Source organism: Sebastes fasciatus, chromosome 2 (assembly GCF_043250625.1).
Source record: "Sebastes fasciatus isolate fSebFas1 chromosome 2, fSebFas1.pri, whole genome shotgun sequence".
In the NCBI taxonomy this organism is placed as follows: Eukaryota; Metazoa; Chordata; class Actinopteri; order Perciformes; family Sebastidae; genus Sebastes; species Sebastes fasciatus.
The window spans coordinates 27,358,899-27,384,468 of NC_133796.1; the positions used below are offsets into that span (position 1 = coordinate 27,358,899).

The window sequence follows — 25,570 nt, forward strand, 5'->3', positions numbered from 1 at the left end:
GAACATAATCAGTCTGTCATTTCCGCAGCCCATGTGCTGTTGTTATCCCCAGGTCCCCTGGAAGAATGGACCTTTTGTACTGCCGCTTATGTGGCAGCGATAAAGTTTCTTACAGGAGCACATATGTGTTTATAGCTGGAGATATGTGCACGGACATAAAGTGCTTTGTTTGGCTTTTAGTCTGCATCTACACTGTCAAAGGTGAGGCCAGCGGGGCCGGGTCGCTTTTTCCCCCCATCCACACAAACGCAGTCTGTATGTGACCAGTTGAACCAGGAAACGAGACGGGGTTTGCTGATTGGCCAGAGGAAGAGAAATTAGATTTTCCCTGACAGCACCAACTGACTGAATAAACTCAACAAACCATGAGGTGTATCTAGTGTGAGGATAGCAGGCCAGTGGGGGAGTTAAGGGGTGCTATCTGTCTGATGAAGTGAGACTACATGGAGTAACACTCCCTCTCAGACAGTAGCTCTATTTGACAGACCCCTGCAATTTGCAGCTGGAGACAAAAGCCAATTTCATCACTTACCTGGTGGCCAATCAATACAGACCTGGGGCGGATAGAAGTCTCAGCGGGGCAGAGCTCTGTAGAAAAACAAGCACAAAAATAATCATCACATCAGTCTGGTATTATTTGTTTCAGGTTTTAATGATATAAGAAATGGGCGCACAACTTAATGTCAAGACATTAAACTGTAACTTTATCCAGGATAAAGGATGAATTACTACGTCAAAAATCTGATCCAACAGACAATTAGCAGTCTGTGGCTCACCAGATTTTTTTTAATACTTCCAAACCCTCATATCAACGTCTTTAACCACCCTTTCTAGCGTATGCCACATAATCAGCCCAGTGGTGGAAATGTAAATTGAGCTCTCAAGAGTTCAACCCTGTTACAGGCCCAACTGTTATTGAGTGCTTCGCCCAGTCATTTGAACCACCCTCTTGTGTGGTAATGTCACCAACAGTTGGACATCTTACTGATTTAACGCCAAGGAAAATAACGGTGATTACATCAGTGTTCTTTGTGCAGGTTTCTGAGCCTTAATAATGCCTGTGTTTAACATATTCTGTGATGGCAGTCCAAACTGAGGTTGGGTTTCTAACATTGTGGAATGGGACTGTCTCACATGGCTGCGTGGAGACGAATCCCAGGCCAGAAACTTCAATAGGAAGCTGTGTAGATCTAGAGAAATGAGAGATCTTTGCTAACACACTTGCATCCAGTCTGCAAACTTTTTCTCTGTGATGAGTGGAAAATAGGGGCTCCAAGTATTTTGAATGAAAGCCATCTCTGTGTGGTTTTTAAGACTGCTGTCTCTCTCTGGGTTCAGCCTTTGAAATACAGTTAAGACCTTTGATGGAGGTTCTCTGCCAGCCTCATGGAAAGAGAGGAAAGACGTAAAAGAGAGAGAGAGAGAGAGAGAGGGGGGGGGAGATGAAGGCAGACACAGAAGCAGAGAGAGTCTTCTAGGGAGAGGAAAAGACAGAATATAAAACTTTGAATGTTTGCTGGATTTGGATGTTAACGGCTTTCTCCACCTCCCTACAGCAACTGTATGCCGCCCAGCTTGCCAGCATGCAGGTCTCTCCTGGAGCCAAGATGCCTCCACTCCCCCAGCAGCTCAGCGCTTGCGGGCCCATTTCTCCCTCTTCTCTGAAGAATGACAAGAGTTCCTCCAGCCCCATCACTCACGTCAAGGTACAACCCTTTAACCTGCCCACCCACCAGCTCAGGCCTTGAGTGGTACTTGACCTAGCCTAGCCTAGTTGGTGTTGTCTACACTGTTCACTACTTCAGTGTTACAGCGGGCCGGTGCTGAGCCCAGCCTCAAACAGGCCATCAATCTGTAGGGCTTTAACAAGGCCCTCTCTCTCTTAACCAGAAGTCTGTGGACATGGTTGCTATGGCTATGCCTGCTCCAAGCCAGTAATTTGTGGAACACATGGTTTCTAATTTTTTTTTTTTTTTTTTTTTTCACAATGAAAAGTTTTTTTCTTCTTAACTGAAAAGGAATAAAACCATTACAACGGTGCCCACACAAATGCTGACAAAACTGAAGCAAAAAGCAGAATTGACGACTTTGTTTGCCTTGTAAACAAACCAAATGCAGGATGTGTGTTTGCTGCTGCTGTATGGCACGGCTCCACTAGGCCTCCACTCAGAGGAAAGGCCATGAACATCATCCCCACTCACTATAAGGCCATAATCAGAAACATACGCCCATTTGGAGTAGTTTAGTGTAATAATATCACAATGGAGAAGGACCATAAATCATGTCGTGGTAGAAAGGCACTCTGGCTTTCTCTTCACACACAATCCTTCAGGTCTCCTGCCTCCTGGGATTTCCACTGAAAGAGTACCATTAAACTGACTCAACACTGTCATTTCATCACATGAATACAACCCTCTATTTATCAGATTAGATGGATGCCAGTTAGGCCAATATTAACACAACACTGATTCTAGTCAAAATATTACAAATATTATCACAAAATTGAATAAAATGAATTATACATAAATGGAAAGCAAACACAGTCCAATGGAATCCGATCGCCTTTAGTTTTGTTTGTCTGCTTTCAGCTCCACTGCATGACAAACTGTTATTGGCACAGCAATAACAAGGCCTTGGGGCAGTCTATGCTTGAGCCATATGTTTGGACAAGGAGACATTTGGGCTTTGAAAAAGACTGTTAACGACAGCGTGAGCCCTAATCTGATTTAAGAGACTGCTGTATACACAGGGCGATTTATACTGCGCAAAGTGACATTTCTCTTCTGGGTGTTTGAGTTGTTTCTATTCAGAATCATTCAGCATTTATTGTTTTTAAGCAAATCCACTGTGTGCATATTGATTTTGGTGTGGGAATTTTGTTATATTTAGGTGATCAAATATCTAATTATTTAATTCAGATTTATATTTAAATTTATTTAAATACTGTATGATATCTGGATTCTGTATCGGTGCATCCCTAATATTTCAATATTTGCAAAAAATCAAGTCTATTTTCTTTTGCTCTTTTCAACATGAGTTTAACACAACTACTACCAGCTTTGCACAGATTGTTGCTAATAAGTTATATCGGTTACTTTTGTTTTGAGTGTGTTTATCCTCTTAAGAGCTCAGTTTTTAAACCATTTTAAGCAAAGGAGCAGGCTCTGAAAGGTATTTCCTATGCTTCCCATTGTTGATCTGCAGATACGCACATAAAACATGTTTGGTCCCAGTTGACAAGCTGCTGAGGGTGATCAGTAACTGGTCTAAAAGGCTGCAACCAGCCCAGCAAATACAGCACCAAACACATGCATCCTCTTCTGACCTCAGAACTACACTATTAAGTTTTTTTATTCCAAATCACATCATATTTTTTAGGAATAGGCATATCAAAGCATATGATAAAACCAAGTATGCACAAATGAGGAGTGAAATTAGAAAACAAGTTAATGAAGTAGATAATGCAAGTCGACATCTGATGAATGGAACAGCTGTCTTTGATCACTGGCACCGCCGTTATCTGGTCATTATTTATTCTTCGAACCAGAGTGCAGACACAGAGAGCAGGGAGGAGGAGAGGGAGAACAGATGAAGACGTACAAGGAGACAGAATCTGCTTTAATTAGTGTGAACAAAGGCGCTGGGCAACTGTGAAGAAGATCGCAGTGGCACAGCTCCTAAGGAAGGATGGATGAGAAGAGGAGAGGAAAGGAAAAAGAGAGGGAAGAACCAGGGAGGAGGTGCGGGTCAAGATAGGGATCCTATAATTAACCAGGAACAGAGGAGAGCTGTGCTGTCTGAGAATCCTGAGCCCCTCTAAAAATGGAGGGGAGGGGGGCACCAACCACCAACTCACATCTGTCTTCTCTCATGCTCCTATCTCTGCTGCCGTAGGAGGAGGGATCGCAGCCGCTCAACCTGTCTGCTCGGCCAAAGACGACGGACATGGTGAAATCTCCCACGTCCCCGACACATAACCTGTTCCTCGGCAGTAAAAGCAGCCCCAACAGTCTCCTCGGCAAGGGCGGCATCCCCAGCCCACTCGGAGGGCTGGGCCTGGGCCTGGGCCGGGGCTCGTCTCTGGGTAAGACCTCATTGCAAGGTTTTGGTACTTCATATACGTACATGCCACTGTCAGGATGTTGTTTGTCTTTATTGGCAGTGTGTGCTCTACAAACTAACTCTGCTATGTATGTGTGTGTGTGTGTGTGTGTAGATATTCTGTCCAGCCTAAACTCTACCGCGTTGTTCGGGGACCAGGACACAGTGATGAAGGCTATCCAGGAGGCTCGGAAAATGAGGGAGCAGATCCAGAGGGAACAGCTGCAACATCACCAGCAGGGCATGGAGGCAAAGCTGTCCGCCCTCAGCTCAGTGGGCCTCAACAACTGCAGAGTTGACAAGGTTAGACTTACTATCATATAGTCTGTCTCCGTTTTTATCCCTGATTCAGGTCTTCTCCATTGCAAGCTTTTTCCGTAGAGCAAAAAACAGTTGACCACAAAGAGTTCTCCCTGCAAGTAGTGGAGGAAAGAAACTATTAAAGAAAGTGGAACATGGTGATTTTGATATAGCGGTAATTCTTAAGGCTAACATTTTTTATTTAATCTGTGTCCAGGGTGGTCGTATTGATAAGAGCTGGCATAGTTCAGTGTGTACATGTGTGTTTACTCAAATTAGTACGAATATGTTTGTGTGTGCGTGTTTAGAGGGCTCGGCGTTGTTGATGTTGGTGTGAGGGCCATGACAGGCCATGGCGGTGCCCGGTGTGGGTTAAAGAAGACTCTGAAGTCTATGCCCAATTAAAGCAGACTTGCAGCCCTCTCCGTCCCCTGACACAGGATGGGGCTGCTTTGTACCAGGAGCACACACTCCCAGGGATTCCCCTTTAAAAATATCTTCAATCGATGAGTCAATCAAGGAGAGAAAAAAGCTGTCCTCCTCTCTTCAGCTTGATGCCATGTTGCCAGTTGGCTGTGAGGAGCAGGCAGGAACTGGGAGCGATGCTCATTAATATTTCAGCACCTGACACTTTCAACCAACAGCCTCAACTAGGTCAATGTATATGTAAAAAAGTCAATGAATATCTATTTTGATTTCCCTCTAATTTGGTGTTTGGAAGAGATCACTGTCTACGCAGGTGGCAATCAACTATGCTCTTACTGAAGTGAGGCAAATAAATTGGTGCAGCCCACAGAGAGAGGACAGAGACGGAGCCTCTCCTGCACTTAGCCCTTACTAAACCCAAACAAAAACTGATCTTTACAATTATCAATTATCTCATTTTTGTGCTGACAAGCTGTCATAAATGTCACAATTTCTCACTAAATTGAAACAGGCTGTTTATGGCTTTCTTTGTTTAGTTACAACATGGTATGTGAGGCTTTCAGCACAAGCACACAGGAGCTGGTACAGCTACCTCCCTACCTCCCAAATAAGGTGAACCTGTGGTCAACCAAGCAGCCGAATCTGCCACGACATGAAAGCAGTAACTGAACAATGCCTGTAAAGAGCTATTTTTCAACAGGCGGCACACACCTACAGCTACATTGTCCTCAGCAGGTAGAGCTTAACGTTTTTTTTTGCTTAGTCTTTTGTGTAGGATTTAGTTTTGTTTCCTCTGAATCTTGGACTTGTCTGTTCAACGTATGTCAAAGCAATCATCTCAGAGGAGGAGAATGCTTCTTGTTTTTTCTAAAGGGATCTTCTGCTTGAAATAGTCAGTCACTCCTCACCTGTAATCTACCTTTTGTCTGTGTTTGCCACCTGCGGAGAGAGAGTGTGTTTTTAAGGAAAGCGAGACAGAAACAGAAAGCGAGAGAGTGTGTGTGTGTGTTGTGTAGGGTAAGTGAATGTGAAGTAGTGATAAAAGGCCATACATTGAAATGCTATTTAAGAAATGAGAACATTAATGGGATTATAGTATTCAAAACACAAAAATCTAAACGTCCAATAATAGAGCTAGTTCAGGTGGAAAATGTGATAGTTGCATTTGTAGTCATTTAGGCTCACACACACGTCTCTGTTTTCATTACAGCATCATTTATTGTCTTGTTGAATGACACCTTAACCGAGCTCACGCTTGACTCTACGGCTCGCGCAAATCATAGTGAGATATCGTCACCTCTTAGTTTCAGTGACACTGGCCCTATTAGGACGGTGTGAAATGAGAGGCACGCTTTATCAAGTCAGCTAAAAGAATTGCCCCATCATCTTCATCCTTCGGCTGCAATAAAGAACAGTGAGCTGTAATTCAGCGGCGAAATGAGAGAGAGGGAGAGCGAGTCTTTTGCTGATACAAGCCTGCGATATAGGAAGGTTTGAATGCCCCTGATAAAAGCTTTCACTTTGGTCAGTTTCAGAATATTAATATTTCAAGAAAGCGCCTCACCTGACATAAATATGGCGCGGTTTTTAATAGCTCCCCCTCGTCCCCTCCCAGTGTCTTGTTTGGAAGTTTATCATAGAGAGAGCTTACATGAAGAAGAATCTGGAAAGGTAACATAAATGGGATTAAGGAGAGGTTAAGATCATCCAGCGTGGCTGTTAGAGGGGATATTAAATATTGATTTATCCCACTGTAATGACCGGGCAGAGGAGTGGGTCTAAGTGCTGCTTACAGATGGATCAATTCATCTTTTCATAAAAAGTGTGTCTGAACAGTACAATGCATTCCTCCCTGACCTTTATCACTATGACTCTCTCTCTCTCTCTCCCTGGCCATTGACCTAGGAGAACATGGTGTAGATCAGACTCTCTGTTCTACAGTATACAAGCCTTTAACCTGAGGACATGTAAAATATTCATGCATTACAACAGCGGATTTTCTTTCTAGTCTTTTTATTTCTGTTTGTACTATATCCCATCAGTACAATAAAACCTTTTACAACCCTTCTGCAATTTACCTTTTTGAAATATTTATCTAAAGGTATTATTGTCTGCGGAGGGCAATTACTTTGTTCCATTATTTACCAACTCCTCCTCACCCAGTGGAAGCTTTTACCTCGAATGTGCCTACAGGTCAAATACAGTACCTCTCAATCCATTTGTAACCATTTGAATTGTTTCCCTCTATTATGCACTGTAGCTATAACTGTACATGCTGTTTTTCAGGGTCACGGGTGAATAAATATCAAGCATATGGAATGGTATCTCTATGTATTCACTCAGATGGTGAACACAGAGATTCAACCATGTTATCCATCTTGTCATCAACATAGTATTTTCTGCTGATAAATATTCATTGGCTCAGCAGATGAAAAAAATCATTTTCAGAAAAAAATTGAAACAAAAATTAAGCGTTCTGAATCCATAAGCATAGTTTTGCAAATTAACAAAATAATTAGAAAAATGTGCCTTTGCCCTTGTTATCCTCACCGTGTTCTCATAAACCATTTGTAGCTACACATATGAAAAGTAATGCGATGTAATTCGTATATATCCCACAAAATCAATTTGTATGTAATCCACGTAATTGTGAACCTGGAAATATAAAGAGGGACAAGCGCCACATAGGGAGGAGGTTGGGGTGGATGGGTGGGTCAAAAAACACCGTCAGTCAGCGTCAAACGTCAACGTTGATTTATTTGTCACGTAACTTCCGTACTTAAGTTACGCCACTTCCAATGTTATTTTAACCCAAATCGTGATCTTTTCCTAAACATAACTAAGTAGTTTTGTTGCCTAAACCTAACCAAGTCAATTTTTTCATAAATCTAACTAGGTAGTTTTATTTTGAAGAGACTGTGGCGGAACATTCGTAGGAAAATGCACAAAAGGTTAAATGAATGAAATGAAAAATGAGGATGTGTTGCAGGCAGCATATCATCTCTCATATCTAACTAATACGTTTTACTGTAGATGTAACCGGCCATAACATTCAAATAACTCACAATTCCAATACTTCATCTATCTTGTCAGTACAGAACTGGTCACATGTAGCCAATTAGCGGCTTTGCCAGAACGTATAATAGCTGCTGCTAGACCTTGTTGCAGATTTTCAGTTTACAGACAAGTGTCCGTAAACTGAAAATTACCTGTAAACGAGCACCTTAATTCCTCTTACTCAGAAATGTGTTAATTAAATGTTCAGCCTCTGCAAACTGTTTCCTCTGTGACAAAAGAAGAAGAAGTATTTTCACTTTATATTTCAAATTCCTAGCCTTCCCCATCTGTCTGTCTTGTACACACATTTTAACAAGTCCCTGACTGAGGTGGTGTCTAAATGGTTAGAAAAGCACACCATCGGCCATGCAGAGAAGAAGAGATAAAAGTCTTATTGCATTCCGGACCACTGACTGACCCAAATCTGCAGTAGTTTGTTGGCCCCGGGCCATCGGGCAATCCTTGTTGTTAAACCCTGTAGAGTCAGGTATGACAGATTTCTACACTGATGCATCAATTTCTTCTACTTTAGTTCCGAAAGACGTTGATGCCCTAGAGGTTGTGTGAGATAAAATATATTCCTCTGCTGACAGGTCCCTAACTGGAATCAAAAGGTGAAAGGCCAGTGTATTAACCTATTGAACTGCCCTTTTCTGCCCCGCAGCACGTCCTCTCCTCAGTATTGATGACTACAATTGTCCATTTCCCATGTCCCAAAGCTCAGCCTGTAAATATTCAAATGGAGCTTACACTGGTGCTCCACAAAATCCAGACTCCTAACCTATTGGTTATAGTGGTTATACTGGTCCCTCCTCTGTGTGTGTGTGCATGTGTGTGTGTGTGTGTGTGTATATGTGATGCCAGGGCTCTATTCAGGCAAAGCCCTCACAAAGACTTTGAATATAATCTTGTCTGGTCTGCAGCCCTGGAAGCAATTTTCTGCTCCTTTTCGACTGCTGTCTTGGAAATTGCAAACCAAGGCGTTTTGGCTGCAATGTAAATCCTTGGCATACAAGGGTTTGCCCATCCAAATTAGATTATGCTCAGCTCCCAGACACTGGCTGTAGCCAGCAAGTGCTATTGTGAAGATTGCTTACATTAATGCTTTGTCCAATTGTTCATGTTTGCCAAAAGAATAAAAATAATGTACGACTCTGGATAATATGTGCCTGTGCATGTGCGTGTGCGCATGTGTGTGTGTGTCTGCGGGCTCCTATCCCAGGTCAGGTCTTTAGCTCTGTCTCGCCTCTTCCCCAGAAAGACATCAAGACTGCATCTTGGTAGGGTCATTTGGCGGTGGTGGCTCCATTATTTCCTACAGTTGTCATTTTACATGGTGAATTTCTGGCCTGCTGCAGTTGCTCAGAAATGCTGCTGGCCCCGGTGGCTAAGACCTGTGATACCGCACTCACCACGAGGCACATACAACAAAGGACGAGGGAAAGAATAGGCCACAAAGGACCATTTATAGTCTATGGTATTGTTGCAGTAGGAACATAATGGCTGCAGTGTCCAACAAGTCTTGAGGTTTTTGTCCATATGTGAAAGGGGTTTTGGTAATGCTTCGCTTTCTAATGTCCTGCTGTTTGCAACCTGGAGGGTTTGATAAGGCAGGAGATTTCAGCCCAACTTAACATTCCCTAGAGGACCCAGCGAACGGTTCTGGATCATTGAGGATTGGAAACCCGTTAAAGTACATGATGTCAACACAAATGATCTCAGCAGTGTGGAGAAGAACTTAAGAACGGAAAACTGTCAGAAATGTGTTACAGCGCTGAGAGGGTTATATATTACACACTATGTGATCTAATTGAATACGACATCAAATTGTGGTATTTTGCATTCAACAAAGTGTGTATAATGTATTAAAGATGATCACAAAAAGTAGACACAACTACACATAGAAGAAATCCAATTGTTTAGACTAAATGCACATTTCAAATTGGCACTGAAAGGTCACATTTTGTGGGTTTGACTTGTTTCCCTCCAACAAAAAACAACTCATCTTGAATACTGATAGCATATCCTTTTATTAAAAACAAACAATAAACATTAAATTGGCAGAAAGCCCAGAGTAGAGTTACCTCACTATGTTTTTTTTAACATAGTTTAAGCTCCTTAATTTAATTAAAGGTCGTTCCTCCCTCTGTTTTAAACAAATGAGGTGATGGCCTGGCAGTACAAATGGGACTGGAATAGCTGGCCATCTCTGCTCTGTGTGATGTTGAGGACGACTACTATAGAGCAGATGCCAGCCTTTTGTGGCTGCTACTGTTGATTTTGCTGCTGCCTGCATTAGCCTTAGCAAAGGGAGAGCTCCGGGTAAAGAGAGAGCAACAGTCTGCATGAAAGGAATTGTGGGTTTACCGCATGGCTGGATGTACTTAACATTTAAATGGTTCAAAACTAGCAAAAACTACTGGAAAGCTGCAGACTTATAAATAACATTGCAACTGGTTACAATAAAAATACAAAACAGATGAGGCGCTGAGCTGTGAGGAGCTGCAGCCATGTTAAAGTGCAGCCTTTGTCTCCATCGGGGCTGGGACAGATTGTTGAGGGCTTTAGTGTGAGACGTTCAGAGAGAAGACTCTGAGGGCCACAGACCACAGTGATGACTGACACTTGATACACAAAGCCCTGTATTGTGGTCAGAGAGCCGTTGCCTTCAACTTGCCACATACCAGGTGTGTGATATAACCAGAGCCAGTTCAGCACATTATCACACATAAGTGGCTGTTTAGGGGTCCTGCAGCTGTTAAAGGTTCCAATGATGAAAATTTTAAACACATGTAATCACAAACTTTCCACCGTGAAGGAAACGCGGATGAAATTTTACCAATAGTTTAGACTAGAGATGTTGGAAAGTGAAGGAGTTACTGTGGTCAGATGTCACAGAAAGGGCTAAACATGTCATTTACTGTATACACAGTACATACATACACAGCCAAAAAATAACCTCGCTATTATATGACTTTAAGTTGGCAAGTAAAATGTGTCATGGCTGCCAGCTGCTTGAAAGAAATGAAGCAGTTTTCTCTTTAAATAATCATTCTGATGTCAAAGTGTTTTGGCGAGCAAACATGCCAACTCAATCTGTGCTTATATCGTCTAGTTTACTTATTCCGTCTTTCAACGTGGAGTCAGATCATTTTCTTCTCAAAATCACACCAATTGTAAAAAAGAAAAAAAGCATAATTGGTTACTACGATATCAAATAATTGTGTATTTAATGATGAATTGAAATAGAACATGAACTAAAGCATGTTTTGGACCTAGCCAACATGCAACAAGGACTGGTTTATCTATTTTCATTAAAGTATTAACATATGGGACAAAGAAAAAGTAATGAAAAAGGTAACGCCTGCACACTACACTACTCCATGCCACGATTACCTTACCTTTGTCGTTACTGATGCTGTTCTGATAGCCTCGTACCTACACGATGTGCGTATAATTAATCTTCTTCAACTATGAAAAAGTAATACCATAGTCAAGTTTTTCACTATCACAAAATGTAGATTGTATCTGTTGTGATGTGGTAAGTAGTGCATTCATTTCTTGTGACGTTAAATGAAAACTTTAAAATCATTCAGTGATTGACAGGTCGCTACCACGGCGTTTTCAAGTCTGGGAGTTGTCCGTGTTTTTGTCTCACAACTTTATTGTTTTTATTTATTTTACTTTATTGTAACATTTTGGTCGCCTAAAAATGTCTTATTCAGCGTTCGTGTCTCCTCTGGTTGCAAAAAAACAAGACGGCGACGGCTAAAAACCAACATGCTGACGGACAAAATGCCAAAATACTTCAAAACGGCAGTCCACAAACCATTATGGGGTGACGTCACAGTGACTACGTCCACTTCTTATATACAGTCTATAACCCAACCCAATAAGCTGAGCAGACTCCAAAAAAACTGTCCACTGATGTGCACCAGAGTCTACCTTACTCTTCGGTGTATTTGTCTTTCATCTCTATTTGAACAATCCCAGAGCGTAAAGGTTTTACCTTTAGCCCGGAGCTATTTACAAAGGAGAGAGTGAAGGAGTGTCAGGATTGGCAATGTGTTGCCTAAATATAGGGCAGGAGGAGGCACAATGCACAGGGCCGCCCGCCACCCGCCTCTGCCCAGAATACACCCTGTGGGCAGAGCAGCAGGCCTCCGGCACATGTTCTGCGGCCGGCCAGATTAGAGCTCTCTTTACAGCACTGACAAGGGCTCTTTTGGGTTCCCTCGCCCAAGAAGTTGCACGGACTTCTGCTATCTTTCCTCTTTCTACTCCTCTCTCTTCCTCCGTGACTCACAACTTCACTGGACTGGCTCATGACATCACTGGGCAGCCATGTGCGACTGAACAATATGCAACTGTTACCAAACTTTGAAGACAAAGACTGTGTAGGCAGGGCAGATGAGATTATTGTGGGTGGCAGTTTTCCACTAGAGCTCAGAGTGCATCGCTATAATTTTAGTTGTGGGGTGGAGAGCTGCATGCTGAAGTCATTTGAGGGAGGGGCCGCTTGCTTGCCAGCGGTCGTGGTCAGAATGGGAGGGGAATAATGTGTACTGCTACATCTTTTGTTTCCTCTCTCTCTCTTTATCTTTCACAGCAGCATGATTTTTCTGTATTTTTTGCGTTCAAAGTCTTTTATCGTTTCCTTGTACTGTACACCTTTTTATATCAGCCACATACTCTCTCTCCTCTCCTGGCCAGCTCCCTCAGATACTGCATGTCCTTTGCTACTTCTCTGTGTCAGAGTGATCAGTAAAAATTTAATGACACTATAAAATAATAAAAGTGCCATTAATTTATCACAGCACTTGATGCGTGGGCAGTAAAGAAGCATTAGTTCACTGAATATTTTCAGGCCTTAAAACAAAACCCCGATGCTGTGCAGATAATTTATGGCCCTAATTTCAAACATAATTCTAATTCGCAGATATAAATTACCAAACTTATAACCAATAAGTATATTAAGCTCAGTATATAAAATTTTATGAAAATTTGTGGAACCATATTGCACAGATATTCTGATATTAATTAGCATAGCTAACACAAGGGAGGGAGGAATACTTTATATCTAGTATGTGAAGTGCTGGCTCATATGAAGTATATGTACATGTTTTCTATATAACAACAAATGATCCTTTTTATGTCAAAGCTACCTCAAAGAGTCCTCCAACAAGAGCCTCATTCAGTCGTGTTCCCAGCTGTCTAACGCGCTGGTGTTCTCTAATCATATGACTTTGTGCGGTGGAGAAAGAAGTTCAACACTGAGCTAGTTATTAATGAAATTCATTGATGGATGGGCCCCGTTCTCTCTCCTTCTCAGCCCAACATGATGCTTAATGATCATGAGTTTATAAAAGGACTTGATTGATCAGGAGGGACCGACGGAGCGCAGAAGAGGGACGAGATGACTACTTTATTACAGATATACAGTACCCGTGAACGCTGTGTCTTCCTAGTGGACTGTCCAAGCAGCATCTGAAGCAGCGCCGTCGCCCATCCAGCTAATCGCACATCAGTCACTTTGTCATCGGGCTGCTAGCTTCTTTCATTAAGAGCAATAATGTGGCTGGGTGATGAATACAGCTCCGTGCATGTGTTGCTTTGCGCAGAACGTGACACCGAGAGAGAGGCACCACCACCACACTCCATCCTCTCTTTACAAAGCGTCCTCTTGCCCAGCAGGGACCGCCACATATGTCATAATTAGAAAACACTTAAGTAAGCAAAGGGCCGTCAGACAGACAGGCTCTAATCACAGGCCATAAGCAGGTAGTGGTTAATTGTATATCAGAATCACTCAGCTGGCCATAAATAATGACTGCTCCTTCAAGTATGAGGGTAAATTGCAGAGCTCTTTCTGTCTCCCTCGCAGTCCTTTCTTTTGAGGAATAGTTCTTGAATAAATAAAAGCATGAGGAAAATCAAAATACTGTGAAAGGCCTCAAATGGATCTTCATCCTTCATCTTGTCATCTTTTTTTTAACCCTCAAGAAAAAAAAGGTTATACAAAAGGGGGGGAAAAAATGACAGATTTCTTAATATTCTTTTTAAAATGTGCTGTAATTACTGATGACATGATTTCATTTGTCAGGAAAAGACAACAAAATGAATAAAACGCAGCCGTAAAAATAAATATTTTCACTCACAATAGATAGATCTGCTTAATTGTTTAGCACCTTCTCCTGTCAGTGGGGGGGGAAACAAACTCCCCTCTGGGAGAAAAGTGAAAAAACAACAAGATGGTGCAATGCATTACAAAGAAGGAGCTAAAAGATTGATGCGTGTGTTGGTGTCGGAGTGTGTGGCAGGGGAGCTGTTAGTATTGTGTGGGTACTCTACCTGTGTATCTGATAGGCATGTTTAGAAAAGAAAGAGGCAGAGGTCAGAGCAGACAGTACATCTTTGGCAGAGATTGAACGCTCACCCTGGGAGTAAAACAAATGCTCTTTTTTCTGAATGGTGGCAACATGCCTGCTTTTAGTGTCATCCAGGCGAAACCTAGGGGGGGCAGAGATTATTTGTATCATGCAGAGTCAAAGTGTCCATCTCCTAGTTGAGTCTTTAGAGAGGAAGACAGCCCTTTGCTAATGCCCTGTGTATTCACTGAGGAAGTAGGTCATTCAACAATGGAGCCAGCAGCAGTCGGCACTCTCCCCTTGCATAATACATTAAGTGTAATGTGCAGCAACTATTCAGAGGCCCCCCGAAAGCTGTTATTTTATTCTGTAAATGCACACGGACATGACATTTAATATTGTCACGGAGCGCTGAATGACAGGGTTTCATTGTGCGTCAAGTACAACATGATGCCAAGTTTAATCTGAGCACAAAGCGACATGACAAACGAGAAAACACGGTGTGTTCTCTAAAGCATGAACTCTGAATAAATGATGGGCGCTGAGCTCTGGGCACTGTAGACTGGAAAGGAGGATGTAAGGAGAAGATTACAGAGGAAAATCTGAGCACTGCAAAGAGGGCCACGGCCCCATTGTGTGCCTCGGATCACAAAGTATCCTTCTGTAAATCTATTTACAGCACCCCTGGCCCTCACTGTCTCTCTGCCTCCTGTCATCCATTATAGCAGCTGCTGAATAGAGAGATGAGAGAGGAAAAAGCTACATCTCGCTCATGTCAAAAGAGCAGCTCTTCAAAAGAACCTCCATTTACCAAAGACACTTTTTTTTCTTTTCAAATTTTCAGATTCCTGATGGGGTTATTTTTACAATTCTATCACTGTACAAACGTGTATATGTGCTTGTTCGTGTACCTGACTGTTTGTGTTTCCCCCATAGGAGAGGGCGCATTTTGAGAGCATGGGGCACCACCTCGGCAAGCTGGGCGAGGAAGGAAAGATCGGCCACAGAGTTATTGACCTCACCAGGCCAGAGGATCTTGATGGTAAGACTACATTTTGGTTTTTCTCTTATTTTTTTTTTTTTATATCGCACATAATTGTAATTGACGGCTTGTACGTCAGATGATCTTATGTTTCCTCATAATCCATACTAAAAGGTAAGCGCTCTGGTCACATGATAGTCACATGATACCGCCAGTGAAAATGTATTTTTTATGTAAAGGAAAACACAAAATTGAGGCACCATGTGACAATTCAATTCATTGGATCCACAAGAGTCTCAGCTTTCCAGTCATACCCAATTCCAATTTAGCCTAACTTTGGAGCATTATTTAGCCTCCTTCTTGACAAGCTAACATGACATGATACCAATGGATTCCTTAGGTGTTCTAGTTTTTATAAGATACCAATCTTCACTCTTGCTTTAAGACTGAGCCCGCTACAGCCTCTTAAAGACAGTAATGTCGGCTGCGATCGCTGGCCATCCTCAGAGGGTTTGACGATTATTTTTTAGGGCTACTGAGATGAAATGTATGTGTGCTTGAGCACCCCTAAAAAGAGTCTAAAATCGCCACTGCTGAATAATGTTAAGTGGATTCTCTATAGACTAAACTTTGAAAGCAATGATGGCTGATAAAGCCTGCTACTCCATGTGTCCCAGCTTTAGATGGTAGAGTGTATGGGTGTGTGCAGAAACATGTGCGTATGTGTGAGGCAGATGTGGGGGTTGGGGAGTGAACGCCGTTTGAAATGAGCCGTGGCTCCGAGGTTTTCACAGGTAGGTGAGCGGAGGACGAGGGTGCCTGAGGACAAAGCTGGCTTTTTTCCAAGCTCGGCTCCTGTTGCTGTTGTGCTTGTTTGAGGTCCCGGGCACAGGGGTGTAAATTTGGGTTACACCAGTGTGACAAAGCGTCATCTCCCTTTGTGGCGCTGGCTCCTACACGGGGGCAAGGAGTAACCTCAGTGCACCAGTGTTTGTCCGACATAAATATTTGTGGCAGTTTCCATGGCACTTCAGAGCCAGAGCAAAGAGGAAAATGGTTCTGACTCATCTTTGATGTCTCAGGGCAGAAGGATAGATATTTCTCAGGACAATGTAACCCATCGGCATCTGTAAATAGCATCTTAGACACATTTCCCATCAGTTTTAGAAAGCCTGCATAATTGGTTCACATAGACCTTTACAAAATACATATTTTTACTCCCCATAAAAATGTTTGTTTACAGACTCTTAGTTTCACATCACACCCAATCGTGAAGATGAGAGCTAGAGGTGCATTTAGTGGATTCATTGACATGTTTCCCATGTGAGCCACAGCAGCAGATCCCATCCCACCCGTCTGCCTCCTCGGACAGATGTGCTTCCAGTGCTCGTTCTCCCAGTGGGAACCTTCTCTCTGTGGCTACTGTGGAGCCGGGACTGAAACAGAGCGCACACCAGGGCAGTTGTGTCCTTTTAAGTCCCGCGCAGGGCCGAGGGAAAGGCTCGCGCCAGACGCCTCACATCAGTGTTCCCAGTGGGCTATGGATTAGGAGCAGGCAGAGGTTAGAGGAGAGGAGAGGTCCTCTTCCCAGGGGGAAATGGCTGGGAGCCAGGGCAGCACACATAACTCAAAACACACAGTTAGCATTTCTTCTCTTCCACCACAAATATATCTGTCTGTCTCCTTCAGCTTCACCAACAGGAAAACACATATGGATGACTGATGTGAAGCAGGGTTTTATGATGTGAACCACAAAGTGTTTACTCTTCTGAGAACATGTTTACTTTTGAAATCCTTGTTGTGAGGATTTTCTGCTCCCTGCACCAGTCGCGGCTTGGCTCCCTGGTATACCTTGATATATACAAACATATAGAATCCATCTAATTGCAGCTTATTTGTGCTCTGTTTAATAACCTAGAAAGCTCTCATTTGTTGATTTGCATGTCAAAGGTCACGCAGATGTTGGGGTTAAAACCGGTTTAAATAGAATTTAAAAGACTATATTTATTATATTATGTAGTAAGCGTCTGCCGCACATAAAAATATTAGGGCTGTCAAAGTTAACGCATTAATAACGCATTAACGCAAATTTGTTTTAACTCCACTAATTTCTGTAATGCATTCACGCAACTTGTGATTTTTAGGTTGTAGTGGGCTCAGTTCTGAAGCTACAGTGAAGATACTGGCATCATATGAGAATAAAAGACCTAAGGAATCCATTGGTACCAACCAGGTCATACTCCAACCCTAAATTTTGGCAAGGAAAAACTGACATGGCCATTTTCAAAGGGGTCTCTTGACCTCTGACCTCAAGATATGTGAAGGAAAATGGGTTTTATGGGTACCCACGAGTCTCCCCTTTACAGACATGCCCACTTTATGATAATCACATGCAGTTTGAGGCAAGTCATAGTCAAGTCAGCACACTGACAGCTGTTGTTGCCTGTTGGGCTTGAGTTTGCCATGTTATGATTTGAGCATATTTTTTATGGGCTTGAGAGTTTCTGGACAATATCTGTCATTGTTTTGTGTTGTTAATTGATTTCTAAAAATAGATATATACATACATTTGCATAAAGCAAGCATATTTGCCCACTCCCATGTTGATAAGAGTATTAAATATCTGACAAATCTACCTTTAAGGTTCATTTTGAACAGATACAAAACTTGTGATCAAATTGCGATTAATCGCGAATAATTATGGACAATCATGCGATTAATCACAATTAAATATTTTAATTGATTGACAGCTCTAAAAAATATTGTCATTTTTATTCTTCTGAAACAATGGTTATATGCCACCAAGACGTGTCAAAATGTTTACTTTTAATCGCCCCATTTTAATGTAGACATCTGGGTCTATTTTGCCAATTATCAAATAAATGCTTACTGAATACTCCATGAATTCATAAACGTAATTCATTCTGGTACAGAAGGAGGAAGTTTCACTTGAAATCTCACCCTTTTTCTCAGTAGTTCACAACACACTGCATACTGTATACTTAACTGAAAAGGAAAATTACTGGGTGTACCTCCCAGCCCTTACATAGGGTGTGAAAGCCCCTTGGTGTGTAGCAGCTCTCTCTCCAGAACAGAGCAACCACATTGAGTAGAACCAGCGTACAGCGGCCTTCTGTCATCACAGCAGTTCACAGAAAGCTTTAGGTTGCTTGAGCTAATATTTGCGAAGCATGCAGCAACCAAAGTCCTAACGACTTGGAAAAAAGTGGGAAAGGAATGGAAATAGATAGGATTTCCTTCATTTTACAACGCCACGAGCCACACGCATGAACCCACCGCAAATTCATTAGGTCTTTTTAAGCTCTGGAGAAAACCAAATACCACAAAAGGCCTCAGCCATGCCGGGCCCTTTGTTCATCCGCATATAGCAGTATGGAGTTGCTGTGTAGCTGAGGGTTTGTGTTTGTCTAAACCGCCCCCATCACTGAGAGTCCGCTGAGAACAAAGAGGTTGTTGAGAGATGTGTGGAGGCAGGAAACAGAATTAATCTAAACGCCCAGTGTGATAATATCAACCGTAGAGTGAGAAGAGATGGGGCTGTAGCCAAACAGTGTCTCTAACAATGTCCTCGTGGAATAGGATGAGAAGAACAGTAGTGTTGCATTGTTGTTACACTGATGGGTTTCTTTACATCGCTAGCTCCGAGCTGTTGTGGAGTTTTATATGAGTTGATTGTTTGAAGAGGTTTTTGTTGTTGTTTTTCTTGTACTGTGCGAGGCCGTGGGAATCAAGCTCTGGCTTTTTATTGCTGAGGAGTTTTCCTAGAAGAAAGTTGAGATGAGGAGGCTCAGACATAATGATTTATCAAGTGACAACAACAATAGCTGAATAGGTCAACACAATCAATAAGAACGTTCTGTTTTGAAGTTCAAATTTACCCCCAATAGGACACATTTCTGTGTTTCTGTGTGCATCTCTTTCTGTGTGTGCAAAGCCGGGATGTTGTGAAAGACTAGACTCCACTTTTAGGCTAAATGCATATGAGCGGGGATAGAGTAGACAAAAGTAAAGAGCCATGGCCTACATGTTGAAACAGGTTGGCCGTTTGTTCCCAAGTTCCCATGTGTGCACGCTCACACACTAACAAACACACACACACACACACACACACACACACACACACACTCCAGAAAACTCATCCCAACTGGAAAAGAAAAAAAAAAAAGGATTGACACGTTATAATAGGGCTTATATCACTTGTAATTTGTAATGGCTTAATTAGCGTGCTTTGAGCTCATGCTAGAACAGGGCCACTGAACGCTGTCTCCTGTCTGTCCGTACACATTAATCTCGCCTGATCCTGCTCCGAGGGAGAGGCTCTATTGTCAGTAGTAAATGCCTTCAGTCAGAGGTGTTAGAGTTGATCCCAACAGGGAGGGCTTGGCAGGTTTGCGTGATTGTTGCCTGCTCACTGAGGCTCATCCTCTTGAGCGGATTCCTGGGTGACATTATGTGTCTGCCCGCAGAACAAAGATGAGTAAGGAGGAGAAAAGGGGGGGGAGGAGGAGGAGTGGGGACGGCCGGGGCAGCGCTACCCTCTGGCTCGGTACATGGTCGAGTCTGAGCCTGCAGCTCACAGGTGCGATCGGCGTTTTGGGCCTCGCTACATTCTCTCTCTATTTTTCTGCTTCGTCCTCTTCCTTCTCAATTTATTATACACACCCCCCCATACGCACACAATCATTCTTTCTCACTGTAATTCATGCTGCTCATCTGCAGTGTTTCCAGGAGAGACAAATTAAAAGAGGATTCTCATATCGCTCTGTCACACTTGAGCTGCGGGCCTCATGAATCACAATAAATTCTATTAAGCAGCACTCCCTCTGTTTCGCTCCCTTCCCTGGCTACCACCCAGGGGGGCTGCCCCTGTCACCGCTAAACATCTGTGTTTATTTACACAATCACACACCTAACTAACTGATTCCTAAATGTCCTGCTCTTCCTGGGGAAAAAAAAAATGTTAATGCTCATTTGCAAAATGTCAGACCGGTGTCATGATTTTCAATGAAAAGACAGAAACAATGTTGCAGTAAATTGCATGTTGCAGCTTCTAGGGATTTGCTGAGACTGGCTGCTAATGCGCAGGAGGCCTCTGATTAAGTCATATATATTACCAGGGCTGAATAAGCAGCCAGATTTATCTCCCCATGAAGCCCTGCGTGGTCTTTATATTATTATAGAAAGCCACTCTCCCAACTCTGTACTGTAATGTTTGTACTGTAATCAGACAGATTACAGTGAAGACTTTATTATTTCAGGTCAAAGGTCAAACTCCTAGAGGCAGCCTTAAGTCTGCGTCAACTTGATACCTTCATCACTTTGTTCGTTACAAATCCAGGACCACACCACCTGCCTCAGTACGGGCCAAGATGATGTAACACTGCTGTCGTTCATTTCAACGGCTTTCTGCAGCATCAGACAGGCACTTTCCTGTGTGCCATCATGTGAGCGAAAAACCATGCCTCATCTGGTTTCCCTCCAATGAACCAAGTCACGTGGCTGGTTTCCTGGCTAACTATGGATGTGGCACTAGCTGATGGCAGGCGCTTGTTTTGTCCCCCTCCCCGTAAGAAGCTCACCTCTGCCCGTATGCATGCACACCAGTATATAAATTGCTGAATCAGTGTCAGTGATAGAGTAATGGCACGGGAGGCGTCGTAAATTACAGCAAGCGATCCCGGGGCGCAGACACTGGCTGTCGTGTCTGAGTGAGCGCTGCGCTCCTGAGCTAATGAATACCTTCATCTGGCCCCGGCAGTCAGCAGATTGCCCCGCGTTGATGGATACTGTCAGCCCTCCGCCACACCACATTTCATTGCACAATAAACATGGTTGTCAAAACCAAACAAAGTGAAATCAATTCATCCTGTACAGTGAGTGCATGCTAAATGAAATTAACGTACTGTGGGGTTCGGTGGCAGCAAAGGTAGTGTATTATTTCTGAATTCATGATGGCTTTAGGGCCTATAGACGAGGAGGCAAAAGCAAACAGACAGAACAGGAGATGGGACGCGCAGAGTTTGAAAAAGTGTCAATGAAAGTGACACAAAACACCTCTTACACGTTCTGATTTAGTATTTCTGTGCGTCCTGTATGTATGTAGGTATATGTATATTTCTATGAATATATAAGTAGGCCATGTATTATTAAGTGAGACTAAGCAAAGGGTTTTGCAGATTAGGCATCCTGACAAAGATGATCATCTGAGGTAGAAAAGAAAGAGAAAAAAATCTCTAGTTAAAATATATAAATCACTATTTGGTGAAAAAAAGCGGTTCTAATCTAATCTAAACAGTAATACTTAATATGTGAAAATTAATGGCACAAGAATCTAGGACTAATTAAAGTATGTGTTTTTTACATAATTATAAATAATGGTAATATATTGATTTTAACCAATATTTTCGAGATATTAAAATCAAGAGGTGGTTGGCTTTTCCCCCCAAAAATGTATAATAAATATATATATATATGTAACGGAGGTATGTAATTCAATTACAAAATACATGTAATTGTAATCAGTTACAGTTGCTGAGAAAAAGTATGTAATTAAATTACAGTTACTCATAAAAATATTGGTGATTAAAGGGGTTACATCTGAATAGATTATTTTCTGTATAAAGCATGTAGAATACAACATTCATGTTGTAGCTCTGTGCCAATAATAATAATAATAATAATAATTAATAAAAGTTTGACATTAATCAGTGTTGACTACTGTTGTGAGGTTTACACTGCCTGCTTTAAGTTGATGTTTTTAGGATTTTTCAGCTTTATTTCCCAGTTTAATTAAAACATTTGTTAGAAAAGTAATCAAAAAATAATCAATAATTATATGATAATAATAATAATAAGTTACATTACTTAGTACATATTTAACAGGGTAACTAGTAATCTGTAACCTATGACATTTCTAAAGTAACACTGTCTATATATTTATTTCATATACTTTTTCCTCTTTATTTGTAATTTATATTTGCTGAAGACGGAAACATGGAAACATTAATTATATGATTGAGACTAGAACTATATGACAATAAGAGCTGACTCCTTTGGGCAGCAACTAGTGCAGAATCACAATGTGAAAACACATTTTTCTCTGGTCTCCCAGATGAAGGCAAGAAGACTCTGTGGATCATAAATGTGTCTGTTTGACTGTTAAACATGAGCTGGTGAAAATCGATTTGGAGGTCCTTTGTACTGAGAGAAACAGGTTTCCTACAGCGGTGGGCAGCAGGACCTCAAACATCCTCATTCTCTATTATACTGTAGGGGGTTGTGTGCTCCTTCTGTGCAGCATCTGTGTGTTTGTGTGTCTACATATATTGCCTTTTCACTACTTGTCTCCTATAATACTTTTGAAAAGAAGACACGCTTTTTCCAAAGTGAAGACACTCAAACTCTCGAGGCTGAAAGTGGTGCAGCAGCGTCTTCAGTGATTAGAGCAAAGCGAGCTTTCTGTGGATTTGGAATTAATGTCTCTGCACAGCCCTCCATTACTCATTAAGAGTTTGATTTTGTTTATCAACTGAAATAATAATAGAAATCAAACCCCAGGTAACGCGTGCCAAGGCTGCTAGTGGAATGGTCTAATGAGAAGGCTTCACATGTGGATGATGAAATATGCATGAGTCATCCCAAGCTTTCTTTTCCAGATTTGAGATCATTAAAGATGTATCGTAGCATATGGAAGGCTTTTTTTGTCTTATTTTTCAAGCCTTGTTTATCAACATGTTTTTGTTTGTTTAAATATTCATACTGCTTTTATTTAATTCTTTCACATCTTACATATAAAAGGAAGCAAATGCGCATGCAAACAGAAATCATTATCAGCCTGATGTACAGTTTAATACTGAGAGAAACTCTCTTATGCTGATTGTGAATGCCCTGATTGAGAAACGGCACTTTGCAGAATCGGCACAGTCTCTCATCGCAAATGTGGAGATAAAGAGAGAAAGAAGAGAGAGTAAAGCAGGAAGGATATTTATTTGTGCATATATGTGTTAAAATGTACATTTTTTAGAGACTGCCTCAAGTCTCGTATTTGTTATTTATGTTGGCATTCTTGTACTTTTTATGGAAACTATGAATGTCAAATTGAAATTAATGCGACGGAGTAGAGTGTGAACACAAAATATTTAACTGCCATTGAAGTCTTCCTCTTTTGGTTTTGAGTATAAGTTAAAGAGCGTATAGCTCCCCCTTAAACTGACATTGTGTTGGCTTTTATAGCACATAAAATATAAGCCTGTCAGGTCACGTATTCCACTCAATATAAAGTATCCCCCCTCTGAGAGGGTCTGTAGCCCAGCACTCATCTGAAACAATGTTCATGATGATGATGACAGTAGATGGAGAGTTTGAACGCGGCTAGTCATTCGATCAATGTCGCTCTCTCCTCTTGTTCCTGCTCAGAGTCCAGGGAGGTAAATGGCTCTGCAGATAAAACTCAACCCTGTTATTGTTGGCCAACAGGAGGCGCCGGATCGACTGAGGCACGAGTCTTCAGGGAAGCCCGAGGGAGGAACAACACCGAGCCCCACATTAAAAGGCCAATGAATGCGTTCATGGTGTGGGCCAAAGATGAGCGGCGCAAGATCCTCCAGGCCTTCCCCGACATGCACAACTCCAACATAAGCAAGATTTTGGGTAAGACCTTTTAAATCCAATACAAGCAAATATTTCAAATAAGACAAGTACGGAGGCCCTAAAGTTTTCTTTTTTACTTATAATGTTTTGGTCAAATCAGCTGACAGTGAATGCATTTAATGGCCCAGATCAAGCTGACAGCCATGGATGTATGTACACATCCATGGCTGACAGTGATGGATTTGGTGAAGTTAGCGGAAGGATACATGCGTGACTACGTCTGGTTTTCAAAATAAGGTATTAACAAGGGTCCATACAATATATGGAAATAAGATGAAATGGATTATATTCAGAAGAAGTATAAAACATGTAACTTGTGTCCACAAAGAAAATACCCAAAAATTGTGAAGGAAATGTCTTAATTCTTTGATTTTTGGTTGCTGGGAAAAAAATGTGAAAAATCAAAGACATCTCTGACTACATACAGACACAAACTCTGTCCGCTAACTTCACCAAGTCCATCACTGACAGGATGTTAAAATCCATGCTGTCAGCTCGATCTGGGCCGCTAAATGCATTTACAGTCGGCTGACTTGACCAAAACATTATGAGTAGTAAAAGTAGCTAGCATCTGAAGGAGGAGGGTGTGTTATCTCATATGCCGCTGTGCATCAGGTCACCACAGCATACAGATGGATTTATAGCCCATCACTACCATAAGTGTTTGTCATGAAAAATGACAGAGGCTAAATGGGTCTCGTCCCCTCAGCATTGGAGTCCATTCATCAGAACTGTTAAAAGTGCTGTCATCCAGCACCTAGTAGGACACTTCACAGAGCTGCAGTATTTACTACACTAGCTTGTTGTTCCTGACTGTTTGACACCGAAGCGTGCCTCTCGTCTCACGTCATGTGCATCAAGAGGCTGGTGTGGAACGTTTGCTAGAAGACGTCTACCCTTATTAAGTACAGTTCAGTGTTAGAGTGAGCTTTGACCAAATGTGGTCGAATGTACGCCTCTGACTCTATATGGTTACATAGTTGATCATTTTAAGATAATAAGATCATAGTTTAATTACTCTTTAATCACTATTAGTTAGTAAAACAGCTTTTTTCTTGTGTTCAAATACTGAAATGTGTATCTACTGTGTTTTGTAGGTTCCCGGTGGAAGTCCATGACTAACCAGGACAAGCAGCCATATTATGAGGAGCAGGCCCGTCTGAGTAAGCAACACCTAGAGAAGTACCCAAACTACAAGTACAAGCCACGGCCCAAGAGGACCTGCATCATTGACGGAAAGAAACTCCGCATTGGAGAGTACAAGCAGATGATGCGCTCACGGCGGCAAGAGATGAGGCAGTTCTTCACTGTCGGGTAGGTGCGCAGTCACAAAGCCCACAAACTAACTCAGAATCTGTGACTGTCGCTGTTTGCCTCTGTAGAGCTTCTTCTCATACAATGTGAGCACCATTTTCCAAGAGTGAGTGTTGAGTTATCCTCAACTGTATTGGTTTTAAGACAAGCGCCTGACATGCACATTAAAATAGAGCGTTTTTTCAATAGCTGTGATTTAATAATTTTAGACAATAGCAGTCTGCCAATAGAGCATGAAGTGCAGACATTATTACAGGATATAAGCTTTAAGTATAGCCTTACAGAAGCCTGGAGGGCAGCACTCTGCAGCTTAACACTTTAATTTACTGTGTGTGGTTAGCAGGAGAACCCT

The 25,570-nt window shown here is 42.0% G+C and overlaps 1 protein-coding gene across 10 annotated transcripts in view; it reads left to right on the plus strand.

Moving 5' to 3' along the window:
- Nucleotides 1-25,570, plus strand: part of sox6 (SRY-box transcription factor 6) — a 152,265-nt gene that overhangs the window by 120,104 nt on the left and 6,591 nt on the right. For 9 of the 10 annotated variants that reach the window (XM_074616692.1, XM_074616674.1, XM_074616702.1 and 6 more), the window contains 6 exons: nt 1,557-1,706; nt 3,895-4,084; nt 4,217-4,404; nt 15,189-15,294; nt 23,731-23,904; nt 25,002-25,218. In XM_074616692.1, the coding sequence (XP_074472793.1) occupies nt 1,557-1,706; nt 3,895-4,084; nt 4,217-4,404; nt 15,189-15,294; nt 23,731-23,904; nt 25,002-25,218 (1,025 nt within the window). Of the gene's footprint in view, nt 1-1,556; nt 1,707-3,894; nt 4,085-4,216; nt 4,405-15,188; nt 15,295-23,730; nt 23,905-25,001; nt 25,223-25,570 lie in introns of all 10 variants that reach the window. The other variant, XM_074616711.1, reaches the window with a different exon arrangement.